We start from the raw sequence: 23,288 nt of genomic DNA on the forward strand, positions 1-23,288 counted from the left end.
TAAGTAGAGATGTCATAAAACACAAACTTGATTTGTCTTGCCCTGAAATATCTTTGGATATCCTTTCCTTTTCTTTTCTTAAAGATACCCCTTCACGGTTGTAATGTGGGAATCAGGAGCCCACAGGAAAAACTATGGTTAGTGTTACCTTTTCTACTGCGGATAGAGTAACATTGACGCCCACAGACCCTGGACCAATTAAGATACTAGTTAAATACATCTTGAAAATGGATGCATAGTAAAGTTATTAGATGTTTGCTGAATACCAGCAGCACGTAAAATCTAGGCTTATGTGTATGGTTAGGTAAAGGTAAAGGGACCCCTGACCATTAAGTCCAGTCGCGGATGACTCTGGGGTTGTGGCGTTCATGTCGCTTTACTGGCTGAGGGAGTCAGCGTTTTTCCGCAGACAGCTTCCGGGTCATGTGGCCAGTATGACTAAGCCGCTTCTAGTGAACCAGAGCAGTGTACGGAAACACTGTTTACCTTCCCGCTGGAGCGATACCTATTTATCTACTTGCACTTTGACATGCTTTCGAACTTCTAGGTTGGCAGGAGCAGGGACTGAGCAATGGGAGCTCACCCCATTGCAGGGATTTGAACTGCCAACCTTCTGATTGGCAAGCCCTAGGCTCCTTTGTGTATGATTAACTGCACATAAAACAATGGTGAATGTTTAAGTATGATTCCACAAAAGCTCAGTCTTAAACCTGCGCTCCACAGCCAACAGCACCGTACAGATTCTTGAAATTAAGGGTTAAAATATTCGTTACATAAAAGATCCATGATCAGTTCTTCCACTTCCATTTCCGCTTCACAACAATTTTAAAGATACTGTGGAGACTGATTTGGATGCCTCACCCTTCCCCATGCCGTTTCCCAATCTAAATCCCCCTGAAAGCTCAAAAATCAGAGCGCCCTCCCATTCCGTAATAAAAATGAACACATGTTGGGAACTCTGATCTCATATCTCCTGCAAGACATTGGTTTTGACCCCTCGGGGCTTGAGAATCACCAGTGATTTTTTTTCTAAGTACAGCTATGGAAATGAGCTGCTAGGAGTAACTTGACTTATGTTTCTGGATTTCTGCATTCACACCTGTCAGCTGAGCAACCTGGCAAGTCATTTCCCCATCTAAAAAAACATAACCTTGCTTACGAAGGCTGTGTGTAATTAAACTGAGTCCATACCTATTAAACACTGAGTCACACTGTTCTTAGAAGGTGTATTTTAATCTCTGAGCTCATCTGTACATGCCTGAATTGCTTGGCCTTATAAAGACTGTGAAAATTGCAATAAAACAAGAGGAATTGGCAGTTATGCAGTTTGCATGTGTGCTGAACTTCAGTTTTTTAAGGGTTTGTTGCTGTGCTGAACACCCAAGAGGTGTTGAGATAATGAAAGGTAGCCGTGTTGGTCTGCCATAGTCAAAACAAAAAAATTTTTTCCTTCCAGTAGCACCGTTGGTCTTTAAGGTGCTACTGGAAGGAAAATTTTTTTTTGTTTTGAGATAATGAGTTATCCACTCTTTGAAGGCTTTCTAGGATGTATTGCAGAGCTATCCATACTCTTAAGTAGAAGTGAGGCTGCTGCCTAAGGCAGCTGATTTTGGGGTTTAATGAAATGCAGTGCAGGCTAATCCATTGGAGTGAATGGGGTATGAATAGGGTGAATATCTTCAGGAACGCATCTTTTGATATAGACTTGCCTGGACCCTTAGATCATCAACTGAGGCCTTCTCCAGGTTCTCCTCTGATGGAGGCTTGGAGGAGATGGGCTTTTCAGTTGTGGCTCCCAGGGAGATCTGTTTCATACCTTCACTGACATCTTTTTGGCACCAGGTGAAAACTCAACTCCTGATGTGTTGATTTGCAACCTGGATATGTGTCACAGCAACCAGAGAACCAGGCTGCCCTACCAAAATCCACCCCACCCCTGCAAAGTCAACTCACAAAAATAAATAAATGGTGCAACATATTTCTAATTCAACAGTTTTGGCCATTCTGGCAAACACAGTTTAGGAGCATGACAACCCTTTGGTTGATTTATAATGCATTGATTCTGGTTTTCCAGGGTCCCTGAATATCATACAACTGGGTAGAGGAATATTCACCATCTTCCCAGTCAGCCTGCACAGACCTCACTGGCCATTGCTCTGTAAGGTACACAATTTGTTTCTAAGATTTATTGTAAAACTGACAGCTTAATATAATTAGATGAGTGTAACTCTTCAGAAGCCAGAACACTTAATGACCTATACAAAATAATAGCCTGAGGCTCTTGATTTGTCCATGGATGCTTGATGTTGTAATCCTCCCAGACCAGGACATGCTGACTCACTTAACTCTGCTCAGATCCTGCTGTGCATCTGCTGGACATATAAAATATTACATTTTCCTGTTTCCTATGGGGTTTTTTTTTAATAACATTTCGGCTGTTGATGTGATTTAGGTATGCATTTAGTATACGTACCAAGCATGAATTACGAAATGCCATTGCAATTATCAACTTATAGACATGAATAACTCTTAAGTGGGTAAAAATTAAACCCCACCAAAATATCTTAGACATGATCTGATTAAAAGTACATGCATTCCAGTAATATGTGTGTTTGTGTGTTGCATCATTACTGCAAACTTGGTCTTACTTGGAACAGTCAACTCCTTAAAAACAAAAACTGAAAACAACTCTCTTAAGCTGAGCTGAACTTTGAAGTCTAACGAGTGCTTCTGACTTTCCTCAGAAACTGAGATAATGTGACCTTATTTGGAACAAATCCACAGCGCACACATAAACTATTGAACCCGTGATACTAGTCCAGAGAGAAAGATGATTAATTTATCTGGACATGCTACCTCAAAACCTACTCTAAAATTGATGTAAGGAATATTAACTGCTTCACATTATTAAAGAACACTAAATGCTTCCAAATACTGTATGAAAATGATGGTGATAATATTGTATGAAAATGTGAAATATAATGGACCATTACCTATCCAACTTTTCTGGCCCACTACAGACTGAAGGAGGTTGAGAGTGTTGTCCTTTTCTGAAGAAAAGCTGCTTTCTAATGAAGTGACTCAGGAAGGTCACAGGTTGAGAAATACTTGCAATTGAAAGCTTTGTGAAATGCAGCCATGATTCCCATCAGAAGGTATGGAATTCCTGTCTTTAATCCTCCAATGGAAGGAAGGCTTTTGTACGGTGTGTCAGACACAGACCTGCTGTCGAGCTATGTTGGATTATATGACCAATCCCCAGTTAATTAAACAAATTCACTAATACCAGTAGATCTGTCTACTCCATGCACCTATGTACAAATCAGCATGGAAAAGTTGGGAGCCTCCTGACATAAATGTGAGCTGAGTTGATGAGGGGCATGCGACACAAAGGTCGTTCTGCTCTATCATGTTGGTGGCCTCATTCCAATTCCGAGAAGCATCCAAAACGCCAAACCCTGCATCACTATGTGGTGTCAAAAGTGATTTGATTTACAAAGTCCAGAAACCGGAAGTTATAAAGCAGGGGTGGCTAACTTGTGACTATCCATCTGCTGTTGGGAGTGCAGGCCCCATCAGCACCAGCCAACATGATCGATGGTCAGGGATGGTGGCCATTGTTGTCCAGCAACATTTGTGCTTTCTACATGAAACTGTCAACATAATGACATTAAAAGGTTCTACAGAATACGTAATCTTCCATACTATAGCTTGGATCCAAAGGTTTCCTTCCTCCAATTGTTTTGTAAGCTGTCATGGGAGGGCTCTGCCCTGAAAAGTCGCATTTCCTTAACGCACAAATCCAAGCCTATAGTATTTTTTTTCCCATTAAAGAAAGGAGGTACTAACAAGAGGATAACAAGAAGCAATATGATGCAACATGTCATTCATTCGTGACTATGGATAGAATGTGCTGTTATGAAGTACTTCAATAAACCCATCACTGGGGAGAAATGCTTAAGACTTTTGGGAAACAATCAAGGGGGTGGTATTAAGGTGGATAAAGAAATCAGTTTGGTAGTTTTAACACATTCTAGGTGGCGCTGTGGGTTAAACCACAGAGCCTAGGACTTGCTGATCAGAAGGTCAGCGGTTCGAATCCCCGCAATGGGGTGAGCTCCCGTTGCACGGTCCCAGCTCCTGCCAACCTAGCAGTTCGAAAGCACATCAAAGTGCAAGTAGATCAATAGGTACCGCTACGGCAGGAAGGTAAAAGGTGTTTCCGTGCACTGCTCTGGTTCGCCAGAAGTGGCTTAGTCATGCTGGCCACATGACCCGGAAGCTGTCTGCAGACAAACGCCGGCTCCCTCGGCCTATAGAGCGAGATGAGCGCCCCAACCCAAGTGTCGGTCATGACTGGACCTAATGGTCAGGGGTCCCTTTACCTTTACCTTTAAGATCCAGCAGTAAGATTCATGTTTATCAAGGGGATGGTTGAAAGAATCAGTGTTTGCAGCCCAAACAAAGGACAGAATTTCTTTTTGGAAGATATCCCACAATACTTGGGAGCCTCTAGGGAAGGAAAACTGAGTGCTGCCTGTGCAATCTCATGAAAGTAGATTGTTTGCATGGAGCTGTCCTTTGGGACAAGTTGGAAGTCTGATGGGAGCAAATTGTCATGGGCACATTGCCTCTAGTATCTATACCTGGTATTTAAGAGTCCCTTTGGCACTGTATTATCTATACTTGAAAAATAAGTTCACACTTGCACAATTTAAGATTATATCTTTATTTTAGTTTAGTTAAAACATACAATGTTTCATTGAAACTGTGTAGCACTCTTTTTCAACAATTGTCCCTTAATTGTTGATCTAACATTACAGTGTGTATCTCTCTCTATATATACATATACAATATATACAAATATTATCATACCTGTACATGAAGGCTTGATATATTGATTTTAAAACTAGTTACTGAAAAACCATCTGTGGCAAACTGTATTCTGAAAGCCTGCACTCTGTGGATCCAAGAGATTCTGATGTTTAATGCAGTGTACACAGCTGTAACGAATAAGGGGCCCAGTCAATAACTTCATGCACACAGGGGCTTCACATTTCCCTCTTACAAGGGGGCAGAGAACTGCCTTCACACTGCAAAGCCCTTGCATGAATCTAGACTTATTTTTCTGAAAGAACCATCACAGCTTCCATCCCACAAAGCAAACTGCTTTTGAAAGCAAGGGAAGTTTCAGATCAGTGTGCAATGTTGTGTGTGGTTCAAAGGGAGGGGAACCCCTCATTGGACTATCACGTCCTTGGAAACACTTTTAGATGCCAGCCCTGGTCTTTAAATGTTCTTGTGTCCTTAGACAATTTGAGGGCACAGGATTTTCATTTGGGGAGCCATAATTATTTCTCTGGAGACTTCCATCTGATAGCTCTTTCAACTGAATGCATAACAGGAATGAGTCATGGACATAATGCATTAGCCATGAATCGTAACGAAAGCTTATATACATAAACACAAACTCCCAACCTACATTATATACAATATACTTACAATATATACACACACAGTTTATATACAGAGGCTACCCATAAATACTGAAAAATAGGTTTTAACTTCAACAGGTTATTGTTCTATAAATAACATGTTACATTTTATGAATGAAATAACATGGAAGACAGTAATTTAAAAATTAGGTGACAAACAGTGGTTTAATACTGAAACTGTGAGCTTCGATGAAACCTCTAAAGAGACAGGTTTACAACAGACACTAGAAATCAATATAGCCTAGTGGTACACTGCAAGGTCAGGCAGGAGACCTCTTTTGTTACTGAATGACACTAAACTGCATGATTCACAGTGTACTGTCGAGGTATCTCTGATCCAGCAATGACTCCTTTGAAATGCAACAGTTAGTACAGTCATGTAATTTCTGTTACTTTTGCCACTCTTCCAGCTGTTGAGATGAACCAACGAACTTAGCTTCTTGGTTACAAACGCTCTCCAGTGTGTTCAGAGAAAATGGTCATTTGTTCCCTGTACCATTCATATATCTTGGCGGTACTTGGGAATCCAAGTATTTTTTACAAGAACCACATGAATGGTTAAATTGGAAGCGCTGCCATTTTAACAGAGGCTCATCTTACCAGCTTTCAGAAGTATGCAAAATATGAAAGCCAAGTACCACTAGACTAGTCTAATTTGCAGGGAAAGAGAGATGTCATTTTCATTACATCATGCACAGATGTATAATGGATTACACCGAAGCCAGTGGTGGTTCTGAGATATAAACCAATAAAAATAGCATCTGACATTATACCAAGCCATTGCTTTGAAAATGATTGATTTTTGAAAACTCAAAGATGGTCTCTGTTTGGGTGTTTTAAGTACAGACCAAAGCAAAGTTTCACATATGGGTGTGGCTGTTGGTTACCTGGTTTCTCTAACAAAAGAGATTATCGGGACTGTTATTCAAGTACAGTTCGTATTGCCCTGCCCAGGACAATGGCTTGAGTTCAAAATGTCAAGCCATTTGTAACTTGTAAAGGGAAAAAAAGTAGACACTTTTCAGTAAGGCAGGTTTCTCTTGATAGTGACCTCCATGGAATCAAGATTGCAGCCTTAGGGGATGGCAGTTGCCATGCAGAAATACAAAACAAAAAGGTATGCATTGGCAGATTGTAAAAACCTGGGACAGAGTGGCAGTAATCTGCCAACTATTAAAAAAAACTTTTTTTCCCAAAGAAAAAGGAAAAAAGCCAGTGTTGTTTAGCTAATTGCATGCCACGATTTGACCCTTATAACTCAACTACTGCTTGAAATCAGCTAAATTAGATTTCTAAACTATTATGCCAAATGAACATAGCGGAAAGCCGTCTACTAAGGACTTCGCTGTTAAAACTCTGCCTGTCTTTATTCTTTCAGACCGTCCTTTCCAGCAGCATCTGTGTCTGTTAAGTGGTGCTGAATGTGCTCTTATGAAAGTATATCATCTCTTCAGCCTGGGATGGAAATAATGCAGGGAACATGCATAGTAACTGAGCAGTGTATGATCCTTACCTATGCAGGTGTAGTACCGACACACAGATTTATCACCATGGAGTGTTAATAAGAGCAGAGTTATTCTCCCCACTCAGCAAAAGTGCTGCCCAGCGATATACTTGTAGGGCAAGATGGGGAATGGAAAGTCTGTACAGAGTTGAATTTAGGGGGGCACAACTGGTTCGGTTGCACTGGGTGTGAAGCCCTGGCCCCACTGGTCTGTATATGCGTACCATGTTCTTCTTGTATACCCTGACCTAGTTTAGAGGGGCTGGACGGGATATGCTAAGTACATGGAAGAATTTCCATTTCCTGTAATGTCCCCAGTATGCCAAATGCACACAGAGGAAGGGCACTTTAATGCTCTATGGTGATCTCTTTGCAAACAGGGAAGGATCAAGCACTCAGTGACCACGGAATTACCACCTCCTTTTCAAAGCAAACTACTTAAGGCTCAAACAGCACATGCCTATATCAGAAAAATATGAGATGACAGTATAGTCCCATCAAGTCTTACTAATAATAATAGTAATTTTAAAAAGACTGCTGTACAATATCCGTTGCATTAGGAATCCCAGTTGCCTTATGAAGAGAGCTTTTGCCATATACACCAAATCCTGGCGTACTATATGCAATTAGGAATATCACATTGTCAGAGAGGAACAAAAACATAAAATAATTTAAAATCCAACAATGGATGAAAACTGGTTATTGAAAAACATCGTACAGTGTGTGAATACTGTTATACTGCTAGTAAACGATAGTAGGACCTCATTTTTACTTGTTTCAAAAAAAAAAACAAAAGCTAAAATGTGTAAAATTGTCGCTGGATCATGTGAACTCCACATTAATAGCAAATGACCCAACATGATTTGGTTGGTACCTGCAACTGAATAATAATAATAATAATAATAATAGCCCATTTGTTTAATATAATTGCACTATTGAGTACCTCAAGAAGAAAAATGCTTAGGATTGCACTTTCAGTAATTTGCCAAATACTGCTCCTATGCATCCCTCATTAATTTCAAGGGTCTTGTTTGGTTGTAGCACTAATTGGATTGGATGCTACGTTTGCTACATATAAATTGTTATAATACATCATCCATTCTAATGGTATGAAATCTTTTTTAAAACATGACAATTTGAGTAAATAGCTACTTGAAAGAGTGTGGTGGTTTATGTTGGTTGGATTAGAAATATTGCCATGGGTTTGTCTTAACATATTTGTTTGGTTTTAGGTTAGAATAACTTAAGTTATGTGTAGAAATCATTAAACAGTTTTGAGTCTTTCAAATTAATCAACCTTTCACATAATAGTTTTCAAAAATAATTTCATATGGCCAAAAATATACTTTTAAGGATATGCCTCTATAGGCAGGCAAAACATGTTGAATTTAGAACTCTGCTTAAACAGTTTTACGGATTTCTTTTTACCCTTATTTGGATCATCAACTTACAAAACATTTTCTTAAAGTCAAAATAGTGCTTTTGAGGTCCATAAAATTTTTGGTACAAAAATAATAGTGTTTTTCTCATTCACTTTCAATGGTTAGCTTACCCTCCTGATGTAAACTAACTTATTTCTCACATCAATTGTTTCCATTAGGCACATTCAAGTAAAACAATAAAATATCCAAGTAACAATGACAAAAGCCAAACATGGCTTGATAAAATTTTACAGAGAGAGCTGTCCATTCTCTGGAATGGAATAAATAGTCACTTCCCTCAGCCAAAAATTCAGGTGGTTTGATGTTAGTATCGATTCCCATAGTGCAGAATAGTATCTTTTTTTAAAAAAAGTTCACCTATTCTCCATTCAGAAGAACCAGCATCAAAGAATCTGCATTTTGAAAGGAAGCAGAATTGCAAACGTGGGTAAGAAGTTCTGTTTTTTTTCTTCAGTAGATGGTTTTGTAAGCACTGGAGTCCAAAGCAGATAGCTAATGGCCATTAGAAGCAGCATTGCTGGTCCAATCCAGAATGATCAAGGTCATACTTCCAGTCATCACAAATATGCCACTGATCAGGAAAAGAAGAGCCTACAAAGACATTATATAAAAAAATATTGAAGGATTTTGCCAGAAACAAATAGAACTTGATAAAGAAAAGGGCCAATTATGCACACGTAAGGGAACTTGTATACACAGCTGGGGCTCACAGTCTTCTCTCCAGTGCTGCATTTCCCAAAACCAAGACGACAAAACTTTAAACACATCTTGCCTTCTCTGTTGTGGGAGATGTAGCTGTGAAAACCTATCAAGGAACTCGGGCTTATTGTACAGTTCCTTTACACACTGATGGTTATTTCCTTTGAATCTGTGATAAAATGTCTGCTGCTAGTTAAGAATTTGATAAGAACTCAAGAACTCCCTTAGTCTTCTTATATTAGCTGTACATTTCCAGCAATACATAAATGTTTCAGTGTTGTTCTTTCATGACTAGCATGCTTGATAGTCACTCTGCTCATGCAGCCAAATAGCTCTTGGCGTTTTTTGATTCTACTGATTGAGCTAGAGAAGCATGATAATAATGGGCACTTCTCTTTACTCACCCCAATCTTCTGAACAGATTTCATTGGTTCTTTCTTCACTAGCTTAATGTAGAAAGCAGATGGTAGTATAAAGATCAGCATGGCAGCAGCGGAGGCACCTGTGTTAATAAAAATGGTCAACATTTCTATTACAGTATTCTGATTTTTTTTATATAAAAAAAAGCTTTAGAAAATGACAGCAAGAAGAACTGAGAACAACAGAACCCTTACCAATGAATCCAAATATATCTCGAATTGTGGGAACAAAGATCACGAGAATGTTGGTGAATACCAAAAGAGCCATTGTAATTGCAGTATGGCGCCACCAACTAAATTCTTTCCCTGAACACAACAACTGTGTAATGGAGCTGCGGATCTGTAAAATAAATGAAAGTTTATTAAAATCATTTTTTTAAAAAAACGACACCTTAAAGGCACATTCCAAGTACATTTTTCAAACTTTTGGAAATGTTTACAACATTGTAACAATGAGTGAGAGGGATAGCCTGTGGGGAAAATCCATTTTGAATTTTTGCTAGCCCTTATAGATAGCCAACGGGACGTGGGTGGCGCCGTGGGTTAAACCACAGAGCCTAGGACTTGCCGATCAGAAGGTCGGCGGTTCGAATCCCCGCGGCGGGGTGAGCTCCCGTTGCTCGGTCCCTGCTCCTGCCAACCTAGCAGTTCGAAAGCACGTCAAAGTGCAAGTAGATAAATAGGCACCGCTCTGGCGGGAAGGTAAACGCCATTTCTGTGTGCTGCCCTGGTTCGCCAGAAGCGGCTTAGTCATGCTGGCCACATGACCTGGAAGCTATATGCCAGCTCCCTCGGCCAATAAAGCGAGATGAGCACCGCAACCCCAGAGTCAGTCACGACTGGACCTAATGGTCAGGAGTCCCTTTACCTTTACCTATAGATAGCTAAAGGTTTCAGGTTGGATCCGAAGCTAAGTTTAAATTAAGAAAATTTGCAGAAGGAAAGTTCACAATTCCCTCCTCCTCTTTCCATCTCAACCTGTTCAGGAGGGCCTTCCAATTTTTCAGAGAGGCTTTGGCAGAAGATTGGTTGGGGGGGGGGGAGTTCACACAGATGGTTTAATAGGGAAAGATGGATCAGGAAGCTTTCCTTCTGTGAATTTCCCAACGTTAACTTTCCTTGTGATTTAAGCCTTTACTTTTAGGCTGCTTCTCTTTCAAAGTCTACCAGCTTAAAGCTAAAATGCTTAAATTTAACAACCGTGGGAATTAATCTCTTTGCCTTTCACACTCAACAAAAACTAATGCAGAAAGGTGAAATAGCAGGAAATGATTATTTATTTATTTATTATTATTATTTTAATCACAACTGGAAATTAGCAGACAAGTTCTAAATCAGCTTGATTTCCAAATTATTGTTGAAGCTGGGGGAAAAAACTTAAGTCACTTACTGGGAAAATCACAACTGGCACAGTAAGTGTCACTGCCATCAGGACTGCCAGACGAACAATAAGGAGAAGAACATCAGCTCCCAGGACTTCAGCGTAAGTATGAAGCAACTCTGGCTCAACATTTCCTGCAAAGAAAATTGTGTTTTAATAGAATGTTAATTACTGTAGATGGAAAATTATTTATATATATATATATATATATCAGGAAAATCCCTGTGCTCTGTTTAAATACATATCAATTTATTCTCAAATGGAGTTTTCCAATTATGCTTCTACTTGTTCTACTTATTTACATGTATTGGTTCTCATATAAAACCAGAGAGCTATGTTTTGCCATCACTCACAATTCTAAGACCATTCACTCCCCTTGCAACATGATCCTAAGCATCTGTACTTAGAAGCAAGCCCTCCTGAATCTAATGAGACTTGCTTCTTATTAGCAGTGCATTTCAAACTGCGAGTCTGCACTCCTTTGAATAAATTACTCAGAAATGATATTCAAATAAGTTAACTGGACTTTAGAGAGCTCTCATCTGAGATTACATCCATAGTCGTAAGATGCAAAGAGCACACATGCACTTGCAACACATTTAAAGTCCCACTGGTTTCAGTCCGAAAACCAGCACATTCCTAGACCTCTCCCACCAAAATAAACATTAAGGGTGGTTTATTTTGCGCCGAACGTTTAGGTACAAAAAAAAAAAAGGAAACAGAAACAGAAGTTGCTCACCATAAAATGTCAGGTAGCCGAAGACAGCAGCCAGAAGATACATGAGGAACATGGCAAAAAATGAAACATTGGAGACTTTCATCATTCTTCTGCGGCTTCGCCTGTTTCAAAGGAACAAAATGTATTATTGATTCTGAAATTATGTGCTTCCATTCCTGTTTCTATAAAATATCTGACGTGTAACATGCGCAAGTCTTACTTACCCTTTCAGTTCTTCATAAATAGGAAGAATAGCAGGATGGCAGACGAAGGAAAATGTTAAGATTGGTACAGCATAGACAGTCTGAAAAGCACAAAATTAAAAATGCACTTATGAATATTTCTGTAATATTAACTTGTAAGCATATTTCTTCTTTAGGTAAAGGCTGCAGTGCTAGTAAGCACACTCCCGGTATTTTGGGTTAAAATTCCCACCCCTGACAGTTGTCTATACTAGCTAGATCTTATGGAAGTTATAGTCCACAGTAGAGGGGTGGCATCAGACTGGGGAAGGATTCAGAGGGAGCTAGCTTCATTTTTTTAAAAAGTGGGATTTAAACCTAAATCAACATGCGCAAGATTGCCCAGAAAGGCTGTAATCCTAACCTCCAGTCCAGACTGCTAGAGGGCGCTATGATTGGGTGGCCATCCCTACCCATTGGCCTCTGCCTGCCTTCACAATAGCCGGGGTAAAACCCCAAACAAAATGTTCTTGGTCTGGAGCAGGACCAGTCATGCATCTTACAAGCCTATGCGCACTTTCCTGGAAGTAAGCTCCATTGAGTGTGGTGGGGGCCTTTCAACAGCTTCAGAACCCACAATGCATCTTTATAGGCAATAGGCCAGATAGCCGTTTTGCATGACAAAAATTCAAAACACAGGCATTTGCTAAATAGGGATCGGATTGTTCAGGTTGTTAAAAGCCAGCAGTGTACTTAAGTTATTGGCAGGCTTGTGCCCAAGACAAAAATGTTCTCCAGCTTACAGTCATATCCTGTTTAACATAAGGACCTTTCAAGAAGCACTGAACCTTACCACAAGTACACAGTGCTCTTGTAAGTGAAAAAGGATTTTTCAGCAGTCAATGAGGCTTTAAAATAGTCACAATTAAATTTCTAATTAGTGTAGCCGATTATTTTCTCCCACCCCCTCTTATATTAATATTTACCTGTGAATTGAAGATGAAATATTTTGGTGTGCATTGGTCATCACTGGTTATATTAACTTCTGATACATGAAAAGGTGCAGTGGTTGACAGATGTTCTAGGGTGGTATTCAGAGTTGCATTAATCAAGTCACTTTCCAGTCCACATGGAATTTGAAATTTCTTGCAAATGACCTAACGGAGAATGACAAAGAGTACTGCCCGTTACTTTCATGGGATACATTTGTTCTAGCAATCTCACTTGAATTAAATATCCTAAACACTTAAATGTATGCCTAGAAAATGTTGCACTTACAACAATAAGGAAGAAGACCATGCACAACAAGGAAAATCCACTGGTGTAACCCAGATAACCTGTAACACAAAAATGCTTTAAGTTAGTCCTTGTAACACATTTGGGAGATGGCACATTCAGTAGCATGGTCTGCACAACTCAAAAGTGAGTTTCCAAGACAACAGATTTACAGGAATTGATATTGTTAATATATTGATTCAATATCACTGAACAACTAGAAAGCACACACCTTTGTTTTAGCCATTATCTGGGATTTCCTATCCATTCTATTATCCCAAATCAACACATCCAATAAGAACACTATTAGATTTAATGTGATGGTGTCATCCTGCTCTTTCATACTTTCTTAGCACCCCCCCAACTTTAATAAAACTTGCACCCAGGTAAATGGATATAAAATTGATGCTCAAGTATATTGCCTTCATATTTGCATATATCTGTATTTCATCAACTAGGAGGGCTTCGGAAACTGCTGTGACACTTAGCTCTCCATGCACAATAAAGCCGAGCAGAATGTAGAAGTGGCTTCCATATTACAGGTGCCATGTTAATCACAAAGAGGACTGCCATTATTTCCCAATTTGTTCACCCTACTTTCATCTATATCTCTTGTGCCTACTTACCTAAATTTTTCAACAATGACAAAGGAAGAATGAGCCACAAGGATACCAATATAACCAAATAATCACCGTTGAGGTACCATTCTCTGTAAGAAAAGAAATACATATTTGTTGAATCACTGCATGGTCATCACATCTATAATTTAAAAATATTATATTGTTATCACAGTGCAATAGAGAAACACAGGACAGCAATACTGGTTCAGAGTACCTAATGCAAGTGAGTTCCCATTAATGGCTAAGTTTCTGTCTTTTGGGAGTACTTTTCTACAGCTGTCAATAGGAAAGACCCTCTCGTGCACAAGTGATTGTGCTATGCTGGGTCACAGCAACTACATTGGATTAAGTACCACAGATATCAATGAGACTGAGCTCCAGTTAACACCTTCAGGACTGGCAGCCTAAACCATAATATGCTTACTCAGAAGCAAGTCCAATAGGAGTCCAATGGAAGTTTACTTCCTAAGTGGTATGGCACAGGACTCGGAGGGGGGATAAAGGAGGCCTTACACACTCTTTAATGGGATGAAGTTGTACTTGCATGCAAATGGGTATTCAAACATGCCAAGGAAGAGCACAGCTATGCCCAGTGGAGAGCCCTCTTTATGTGGGCAGAGAAACCACACGGGAAAGGGTTATTCCCAAAGAAATTAATAATTATTATCTTTATAGCTATTCAAAAATGCAATGAGCATAGTTCAGAGAAAGCTACATGAATCTAAGCACCACTGAGTTGGATATGGCTTAGCAGTCTGCTTACAGTCTAATACAATGAGGTTTATGTATTGCAAACTTTCTATGGGTTGCAAGCATTGTCTCCACTAAAATATGGGGGGATCTCATACTCTAATCATGGTATTAGAATTCCTGTAGAAACACAACTCATGTCCCTGAATGCTTGTGCCCAAATATTTACTTCTGATTCAAGAGTAACATCACTGCAGTGATTAAGATGGGATGATACAATATTTTGTATGAAGGCAGTGTTAAAAAACTACCATACGCATGCTGGCTTCAAAGAACATGTTGGAACTACAGCTTGATTACATTTTCAGAACAAAGAAGTAATTGGACTGGCCAGTCAGTGAACACTGATCCTGTTTACATGCCCTGCTATTTTGTCAAACAACAAGGCTTTTTTCTAACCCCTTTCCTATAGGCCGTATCATATGTCAAACAGACCACTCAATAAGTAGGCCAGTATAACTGGAGCTCAACCATGATCTCTTCTTACACGTTTCAACAGAAGACATCAGATAAAATTTCTACAATGCCTATTTCTGTTCCCGCTAACAGTTTCTCTGCTGAGCAGTTCGAAGACTTACCCTGTGCTCTCTTTGACGTTCATAAATGCCTTGATGACCAATGGTAACTCATATTTCACAATGTAGAGGTAGCTGGACATAGCTGCAGGTGAATGATATTGTACATCAATGCAAATAGAGAGCATGGCACATAAGAGCCACAGAAACATGTTTCTTGGTGTCGCTTTTAGGTTGCTAATGGAAACATGTTGTGTGACAAGCTCATCTCATCAGAACAAAGAAGAAAGCTGTTATAAAGTGTAAAAAGGGACATTTATCTGAAAAACCTCACCTCCAATGTTCTGCATTGTAATAGATCCAGATGCTGCCAGTTTCCCAGCCATGCCAAAGGCCTTCATTCCCAGTTGTTCATATAGCAGAGACCCTACAGCAACAAGAAACAGAGCAGTTGCTAGAGTGTAATTTACAGTTACATGTTTTTAATGTATAAAGTGTAGGGAGGTGAATTTCTTAGTCACAAGTAGATGTTAACATACCTCCTTCATTGGCAGTCTTCAAGAGGAGATGAACGGAGTATAAAGAAAATATTGACACGAAGAACAGAAGAATTCTTTAAAAAAACACACATAAACAAACAACTTTTACTTTGGCTGAAATAAGCATCTAAATTGCAACAAGAAAAGGTAACAAAATCAGGCTCAGTTCTGCCAAAGTGATGCACTTCCCAGTGATTTCAGCCGGGAAGATGTAAGTACACACTTGACTTTTTAATTGAGACCAGTTTCATTTACAAGTGATAAAATGATAACTGGTTTTAAAGGCGGTCGTATAATTCCTGAAGAAAATATTGAAATAATTCTAAAAATAAATGTAATAAGAACAGCGGTGCTCTTTATTGTGCAGGTTATAAGAAACCATCCCAACAAGGATTACATATGATCCCATTGACATGTCTCTAAAGGTGGATTACCTGCCTTTAAGCTAGTTCAGACTGACACTGGGTTAACCACAAGCCCTTTCTATGCAAACAGTTCTCCACATCTGAGATATTGAAAGGGGAAGCAAAATGTTACTTCCCTTTCTTTTCTGTTCATTTTAGTACTTACAAAAATAAATGGAGATCATGACTCTTAAGTTTAGACAATCAAAAATGGTTATAGTTTTGGGTTTTTTAATCAGAATATTAAACACTGGCATCTCCTGCAGTGGAGCCATAATGATAAAATGCCAGTATCTCAATCCAATACTCATGTTGATTAATGGGAATGCCCAATCTGATCATAGATACAAGCAATGCACATAGTTCAGTTATTTGAATTGAACTTCCTTTCATAAAATGGATGCAACCCAGCACATGCTTAAATCCCAGTGATCTAAGGAGTAGCACTCCGCTGAACTAAATAGACAAACTGATTACAGATTGCCCCCAATTAGACTTGGCTTCATGGCTATGTTAACGTGAATGTCCATTGTTGCAGAGTCATTTACATAAGACAAATAAATTCTACCAATAAGAATTTCATCATTATAATCAACAAAAATACAGCTATCTAGATAAAAATCAAGGTAAACTATATAGGAGATGTTTGAAAATTCAAGTGGAAGCTAATATGCTTGCTTCTGGGATTATATACTTGAATACCATAAAACATATACACAAAATCTATTCAGAAATATAGATCTGTTCTTCATCCAACATGAAATCTACAAAGCAACTGCTCTATAGCAAAAAGGCATATTAGTGGGAACTTGTTCTTCCTTTTAAGATGCCACTGATAATTAAATTACATGTTCCAAAACAAAACTGAGCTATTTAAGACTTTAAACTAATAGCCCAATCAAAGGCAGATTTACTCAGAAGTTCCCCTGTGTTTAAGTGGAGTTGCTCACACGTAGATGTGCATAAAACTAGCAGCACAAGACTTAACATGCTTATTCGGAAGCAAGTCCAACACACATAAACCTACTATGTACATAGGACTCAGCCTTAAAGTACATTTTGGAGAAATTAAGTTTTCCATGGAAAATAAATAAAACTTAAACTTTGTATGATAAAACAACACACTGAATTCAGTATGCACACATACCGAAAGGACAGCTTTGTGTTGGTTACAATGCCATCAGCATAATGCATGCCAGTGGTACACACTGCAGGGCAAAGTGTAATGCAAAGCCCATTTGAGTTCAATATGGGGAGATATATAAAATGAATCAACTGCCATAGACCAAAATGTGCTTCCACTAAAGCTGGTTTTGGTGGCAACAGCAACATTACCAGCATACTGCATTTTGGGTCATCTCTAAATGACTGTCAGTGAGTCATTTTGAAGGACCAGAGAAGACAGAAACGTAAGTTGAAAGACTCTGAATATGCTTAAAGTTCTGCTTAGAAGTAAATAAGTTGAGCCACATAAAAAGGAGTTTAAAGATAACATTGCATCCACTTAAAAAAAATACAACATAAGGCACATTTACTGATTTCACGTTACAAAGTTCTCTGCCACTAGCTTTAACGTAAGTATGCCCTATAGTGCAATCCTATCAAGTCCAATGGGACTTTACACACACATAAGTGTGCATAGGAAGGTGGCCTTAAAGTGCTTTTCAACCTCTCTCTCTGTTGGGAGTGCCTGTGTGAGACAGAAATGCAACTTTAAATGTACTTGCATAGGATTCTTAAATCAATTTCTAAAGATGGATGAATCCATCACAAAAATCCCCAAGATGTTACACCTAGAAGTATTCTGTCTGAAGTGTATATTTAGCCCTGCACCTATCATTTTTTACACATAGTTGTACACACTGGGACATAACTTTATAAATATTATTTTAAACCATTCCTCCTGGGATGGAGCAATTTCTTTAGTTCCTATTAAGGCTTCATAGTGTAAAAATCAGAAAATTAGATCTCCGTATTTTTGCCCCACTAAGACAGACATAGGCAAACTCTGGCCCTCTAGATGTTTGGGACTACAATTCCCATCATCCCTGACCACTGGTCCTGTTAGCCAGGGATCATGGGAATTGAAGTCCCAAACATCTGGAAGGCCGGAGTTTGCCTATGCCTGCTATAAGAGTTCCACTGTAATAGATGCTACAATGACCATCTCTCATGGCTTTGCTTTTCCAAGGATACATGTTCTCAATATACACTGCCCTCTACAGGAAACATATACTGTACACAATATGCATGTATTAAATACAGGCAAGCGATCTTGTTTCCCACGCCAGTGAGCACGTAGCTACAAACCTATTTGCCTAGAAATTTATTCTCCAGTTTCTTAATCCCCAAGGACTATGAATATATACAATTTTTAACCTGAAAGGTGTATTAGTGTGTATCCCAAGGCTGAGGCAAACGGTAATTTAAGGGGGGAAATTGACAAGAAAGTGTAGAGATGAAATAGACAAGCACTTTGTGCTGCTAGGAACAGAAATGCCTTATGATATTATATATGCAAGTCTAGCTGCAGGATGCTATGGGTCAGGAATCAGGATGGGTAAGTGAGGTTTCACATGAGCCGGAGAAGCATGCAATGACATTTAAACTGGAGAAAGCATGCATTTACGAATGGCAGTAATGGGTATTAACCAAAACTGGAATACTTAAAAGCACTTGAAAACACTTAGTACTTAACACACTGGAAAATGCACATGTAATGTAATTTCTTCCTTAGAATGAATAAAAATATTTCTTTCCCCTTACAACTATTTTTGAAAGATGCTAAGGCAGGATAGGACAGGTGAAATCCAGCAAAAAAACTGTTTTGAGTCCATTTGTTTTAACAGGAGAGATTTAAACATGTGCTTAACTTTCCGGCTGAAATCATCAACTGAGGCTCTGAAGGATGCTTAATTTTAGCCTGATCTCAAGCATGGGTAGATGCTTATGATTCCATCCATGGTCTCAGTGGTATTAAACTGGTTTATGTTCAAATAGCCTGGGAGTTCTAATGTGTGTTCATTCACTTGGCAACTGAGCCCAAGTTTCCTTTCCATGGTTACATTTTAAAATGGCAAACGGAAAACATTAGCATGCACAAATACCAACAATATAATGCTGCAATTCTGCTGCATTCAAATACTTACACAAAGAGAGCAATTCCAGTGTTTGCCATGGCATAAGAAAGCCCAAGGATGCCACTGCCCACAATAGCATTGCTCAGATTAAATACTGACATTCCAAAGGAAGTAGTACCTGGACGCTGTGAATAAGAGAAAAGTGTGGTGGAGGTGGTTAATAATTTGTTCAGAAACAATTATTTGCAAATGGTTTTAATTTGCGGGGGGGGGGGGGGGGAGGGAGTCTAGTCTTCACTTATGTACTCAATGCTAAAAAGATAAGTAATGTATGCTTACATATTCAGTTTCATATTTCTTCTTCCCAGGATTGGATTCAAGTAAAAAGTTTTGGTTTTCTGGATCCATGTCTACATAATGGCTGTGAGAGGGGGGAAAGAAGGAAAACAAAGCAACTTAAGTATTATCACTTTTTTAAAAAAGCAACATAAAACAACATTGGGGTGGTTGTTGTTGTTTTTTTATTGTGTAATTCACCGATTTCAAATGGGCTTATTTTAAAATAAGATTTGGTCTGGGAAAGGTTCGGTTTTTGCTGTACGTACAAACTGAGATACTGGCCATTCTTACGACATTTTTTAAAAAAGGTAAATTTGGGGATGAAGGTTGAAATCCACTTCAGAGATTTGTCATTGATCTGAAGAGGACTGTGTATGATTTATTATTATTATTATTATTATTATTATTATTAAAGCAATGCACAGAAACATCTCTGACCTCTTCATAGCAGCTGGTTTGGTTGGGTAGGGGTAGCTGAAGTCATTGCTGTTGGAACTGTAGCTGCTACTGTCTTCATCAGGAGTAGTGTTGAGTTTGCCCATTTCAGCTTTGGTCATGATGGGATCCAGGATGCCTTTTTGGGGGTACCGGATTAAAAGCAGGCAAATCAACTATTTGGGATAGTGGCAGCAAGCCTGGGCTCCTCTTGATCTTTTGTCCTTGGCTGCTGGACTTGCCTTGTCTGTGAAGGTAAAAAAAAAAAAAAGGGAAACGTCAATACTGCAGTAGTCCTCCCGAATTGGGTCACGTGAGCAGCCGCTGCCGCCGCTTCTGCTCACCGCGGCTGATTCATAGGCAGCCAGGCGAGTGGAAAAGTACCAGCAGAGATGGGAGGGAGGAGGGAGATGGCAAGGGAAGGAAAAGTACAAGAGAGTAGAACAAAGATAATCTCCAGCTTCGACACGGCAGCCCCCGCCACTGGGGGAGATCTGCGTGGGAAAGGCAAGGGGGTGCACAACACAACACAACACAACACATATCTGCCCAACAACCCATTTCGACCTATACATCACTTGCTCTCCACTCCCCCCCCCCCCGCAAGACATTTAAAGCTAGTCATTTTAATTATAAGGGTTGACTTCTTAAAGGGTAGACTAAACCAGGAGAAACCCGAAGTTGCAAAGGCTAGTTTCAGGTTCACGAAAATCGACTTGTGTCCAACCAGAAATGACACACTGACACACACAAACCTCTGTACAGGTTTGGGCAGCCAGCCAGCTCCACCCCATTGGAACGGAAAATGATGCAACCCCGTCGGGCGATTGTCACATTCCCTTTCAGTACATTAACCACCCTGCCTTGATCGTTATCCTTTCATTGGCCGTTCCCTGCTATTTCTTTCTTCCACCCGTCCTCTTAATAATAATAATAATAATAATAATAATAATAATAATAAAAAAGAGGGATCCCTGCATTTTTAAAATGGAAAAAATGCAAATCAGTCACAAGACTGCACCAGCAGCGCCTGTTTTCTACTGGGTCTTCCCCATCCCAAGCTCTCAAAAGATGCAGCAACGCTGGCTGGGCTATTTCTTTTTTTTTTAACACCCAATCTTACGTAAAGGAACGATTTGGGTTTTTTTTGCTGTTGCCATGCCTTCGCTACCACAGCAGCAAACCAGCCCCCTCCCCATGATCACAGATTCCCCCCCCCAACCCCCTGAAACAGCCCAAGAAGATTTTTTTTTACCTCGATCAGTGAAGCCTTGGATATTCCGGATCTCCTTTCCACCACACAAAAATTAAAATTCAAAAAAAATTCTGAGATCTCCTCGATTTAATTCGCTTCTTCAACGGAAGCAAAAACGACGACAAAAACCCTCAGTTATTAACAATTAAAAGGCCCAGTAAGAAATATATATATATATATATATATATATATATACACACACAAATTAAAATATCAGCAATAGGTTTTGTTTTAAATTGTTTCGTAAAAAAAAAAGCCGGTATAAAATAATAATTTATGGTTCTTTTATTAAATAAAACAAGAAGAATCACGACGAAAATTCTGGAGGCGGAGAGTGAGGTATGCGGCTTGGACGCTTGGCGAGGTGGTTGGTTTTTGTGTTTTTCTCTATTGTGATCCGCCGAGCAGCAGGCGCAGCATCAGCTCTCGCGGAACGTCGCGCTCAGGTCTGGGGAATGTCTGGCGATGCCTCCGCTTTTGAGGGCGGAATGCAGCGACGTCAGAGAAGGGGGAGCGGCGGAAGGACAGGGCGTGGCTTCCCCTCGACAACGTGCAGCCGCTTCTTTGTATACCAACACGGAGCTCCGCCGCTCCGCCCCGGGAGCTCTTCCGACTCCGCCCTACGAGGCCGCTCCGGGGACGCTGTTTAACCCTCGGGAGGAGCTAACTCTTTCCCGCACAAGAAGCGGATCACGAGGCTGTTACTTAGCAGCCGGGCGAAACTTGACGCCGGCGATTCTTCGAAATGATGGAGGCTTCAAATTACAATGAGGGCAGGGCTTTGCTTTTGGATCCTAAGTTTTTTTCCCCTGGGTCCGGTGGGTGCCTTCCGCCTCAGTTTCCCCATCTGCAAAACCAGAACAACACAGTGTCGTTTGCAGTGCCGGATTTATGTATAAGCTAAACAAGGTATCCAGGTTGTTGAAACATTTCATTCCAAATCTGCTAAACAGAGCCAGATAGAGGATGATGACAGGTGGATGTCCTGCTGCCCCCAACATAAATCAAACCAAATTGTAAATTATACTAAATTGTACAGAACACCCTCTGGACACGGTAATGTTTTCTGAAATGCCACCACAGCTCACTAGTCTAAATTTTTGGTCCATCAGCTGCTGATTTCATAGATAAATGTAATATCACTGAATTATCATATGCAGTGCAGTTTCCCCCGGGAGTACGCAGGGGTGTGCATACTCCTAAACATTTTGTGAAATTATGTTTGGCCTCATTGAGGGGCAGTATTTCAATATGAGTAGGAAAATGAGAGTACCCCTAAACATTTTTTTAAAGAAAAAAAGTACTGTATAAAACCATGGGGTATGGGTGAAAATGGTGCCAAAAGGAAGACTTCCACCATGGGAACACTGCATCTGAAGATTTTGTGTGACTCGAAAAAACCAAAAGAAAACATTTCCAACCTTATTTACTCCATAGCTCATGTTTTCTTGTACCACCAAGGCTGCTAAAACTTTTGTCTAGTAAGAACAAAAATTCTGCTTATAGTATACGGTACTGTATTAGATTTTGGGGGTATGAATTCAGGACTCAGGAGTCATTCTGTATTATTAACCACCTAAGTCACAATTTCCAGTTAAGTCTAGGATACTGTTAATATCACATGATAATGATAGAACATATCCAGGAGGAAAATTATATGAATTGCCCTGACTTGTGTGCATGCCTTTAATGAGTATTACTCATTCCTTATGTAACTGTGGTGCTGGGCATTTATAGATACACTTTATGGAAACTCTGCCAGAATTAAACAGAATAACCAAGTAACAGAATCTACCCAAGCCTGACATACATTTTTAATTCATAGATGTATTTTACAATTCTTTCACCCTGGGAAAAGCAAGATTTTCTTTCAACTCCTTGCATTGGGTTAGGAAGAAATAAACACAAACATATAAAAGAAATATCTATAAATAAATAAGTTTCATTCCATGAGTGTGTTTCTATGCTCTAGTGTGTGTGTTTTTTTAGCTCCCCATCCCCAGCCTTTTAAATACAAAAATAAATATTGTATTTTTAAATTTTTCCTCTGAGCCAACCCATCCATTAATGAAAGATTCAGGAAAGGGATAGAGGGTTTTGAAAACAGAGGCAAACAACCGTGCTGCAGTAACTTTTGTGCTTCCTACAGACTTAATCTAGGCAGCATAGTAGTAAGATCACATGTGATTCTATTATATTGGAATATGCTTTTTTTCCCCCCACACAAAGTTTGCTG

General features: G+C 39.6%; 1 protein-coding gene and 1 long non-coding RNA gene across 2 annotated transcripts; both read right to left on the reverse strand.

Annotated features, from left to right (window-relative positions):
- Window positions 1-4,713: 4,713 nt before the first annotated feature.
- Window positions 4,714-6,671, reverse strand: LOC128422924 (uncharacterized). The gene is made up of 2 exons (XR_008332622.1): window positions 6,360-6,671; window positions 4,714-6,318 (listed from the first exon to the last, which is right to left on the reverse strand). It is a non-coding gene; the product is annotated as an uncharacterized LOC128422924 (long non-coding RNA).
- Window positions 6,672-7,555: 884 nt separating this feature from the next.
- Window positions 7,556-21,518, reverse strand: SLC38A2 (solute carrier family 38 member 2). Its single transcript, XM_053407542.1, has 16 exons — window positions 21,053-21,518; window positions 19,801-20,044; window positions 19,363-19,444; window positions 19,093-19,208; window positions 15,540-15,613; window positions 15,335-15,427; window positions 15,064-15,145; window positions 13,742-13,824; window positions 13,119-13,177; window positions 12,827-12,997; window positions 11,883-11,962; window positions 11,680-11,780; window positions 10,950-11,074; window positions 9,755-9,899; window positions 9,545-9,642; window positions 7,556-9,032 (listed from the first exon to the last, which is right to left on the reverse strand). Exons 2-16 carry the CDS (start codon window positions 19,917-19,919, stop codon window positions 8,934-8,936), a joined length of 1,527 nt encoding a protein of 508 aa, XP_053263517.1. The 5' UTR covers window positions 19,920-20,044; window positions 21,053-21,518; the 3' UTR covers window positions 7,556-8,933.
- Between the last annotated feature and the right edge of the window lie 1,770 nt (window positions 21,519-23,288).

Source organism: Podarcis raffonei, chromosome 10 (genome assembly GCF_027172205.1).
Source record: "Podarcis raffonei isolate rPodRaf1 chromosome 10, rPodRaf1.pri, whole genome shotgun sequence".
NCBI classification, from domain to species: domain Eukaryota; kingdom Metazoa; phylum Chordata; class Lepidosauria; order Squamata; family Lacertidae; genus Podarcis; species Podarcis raffonei.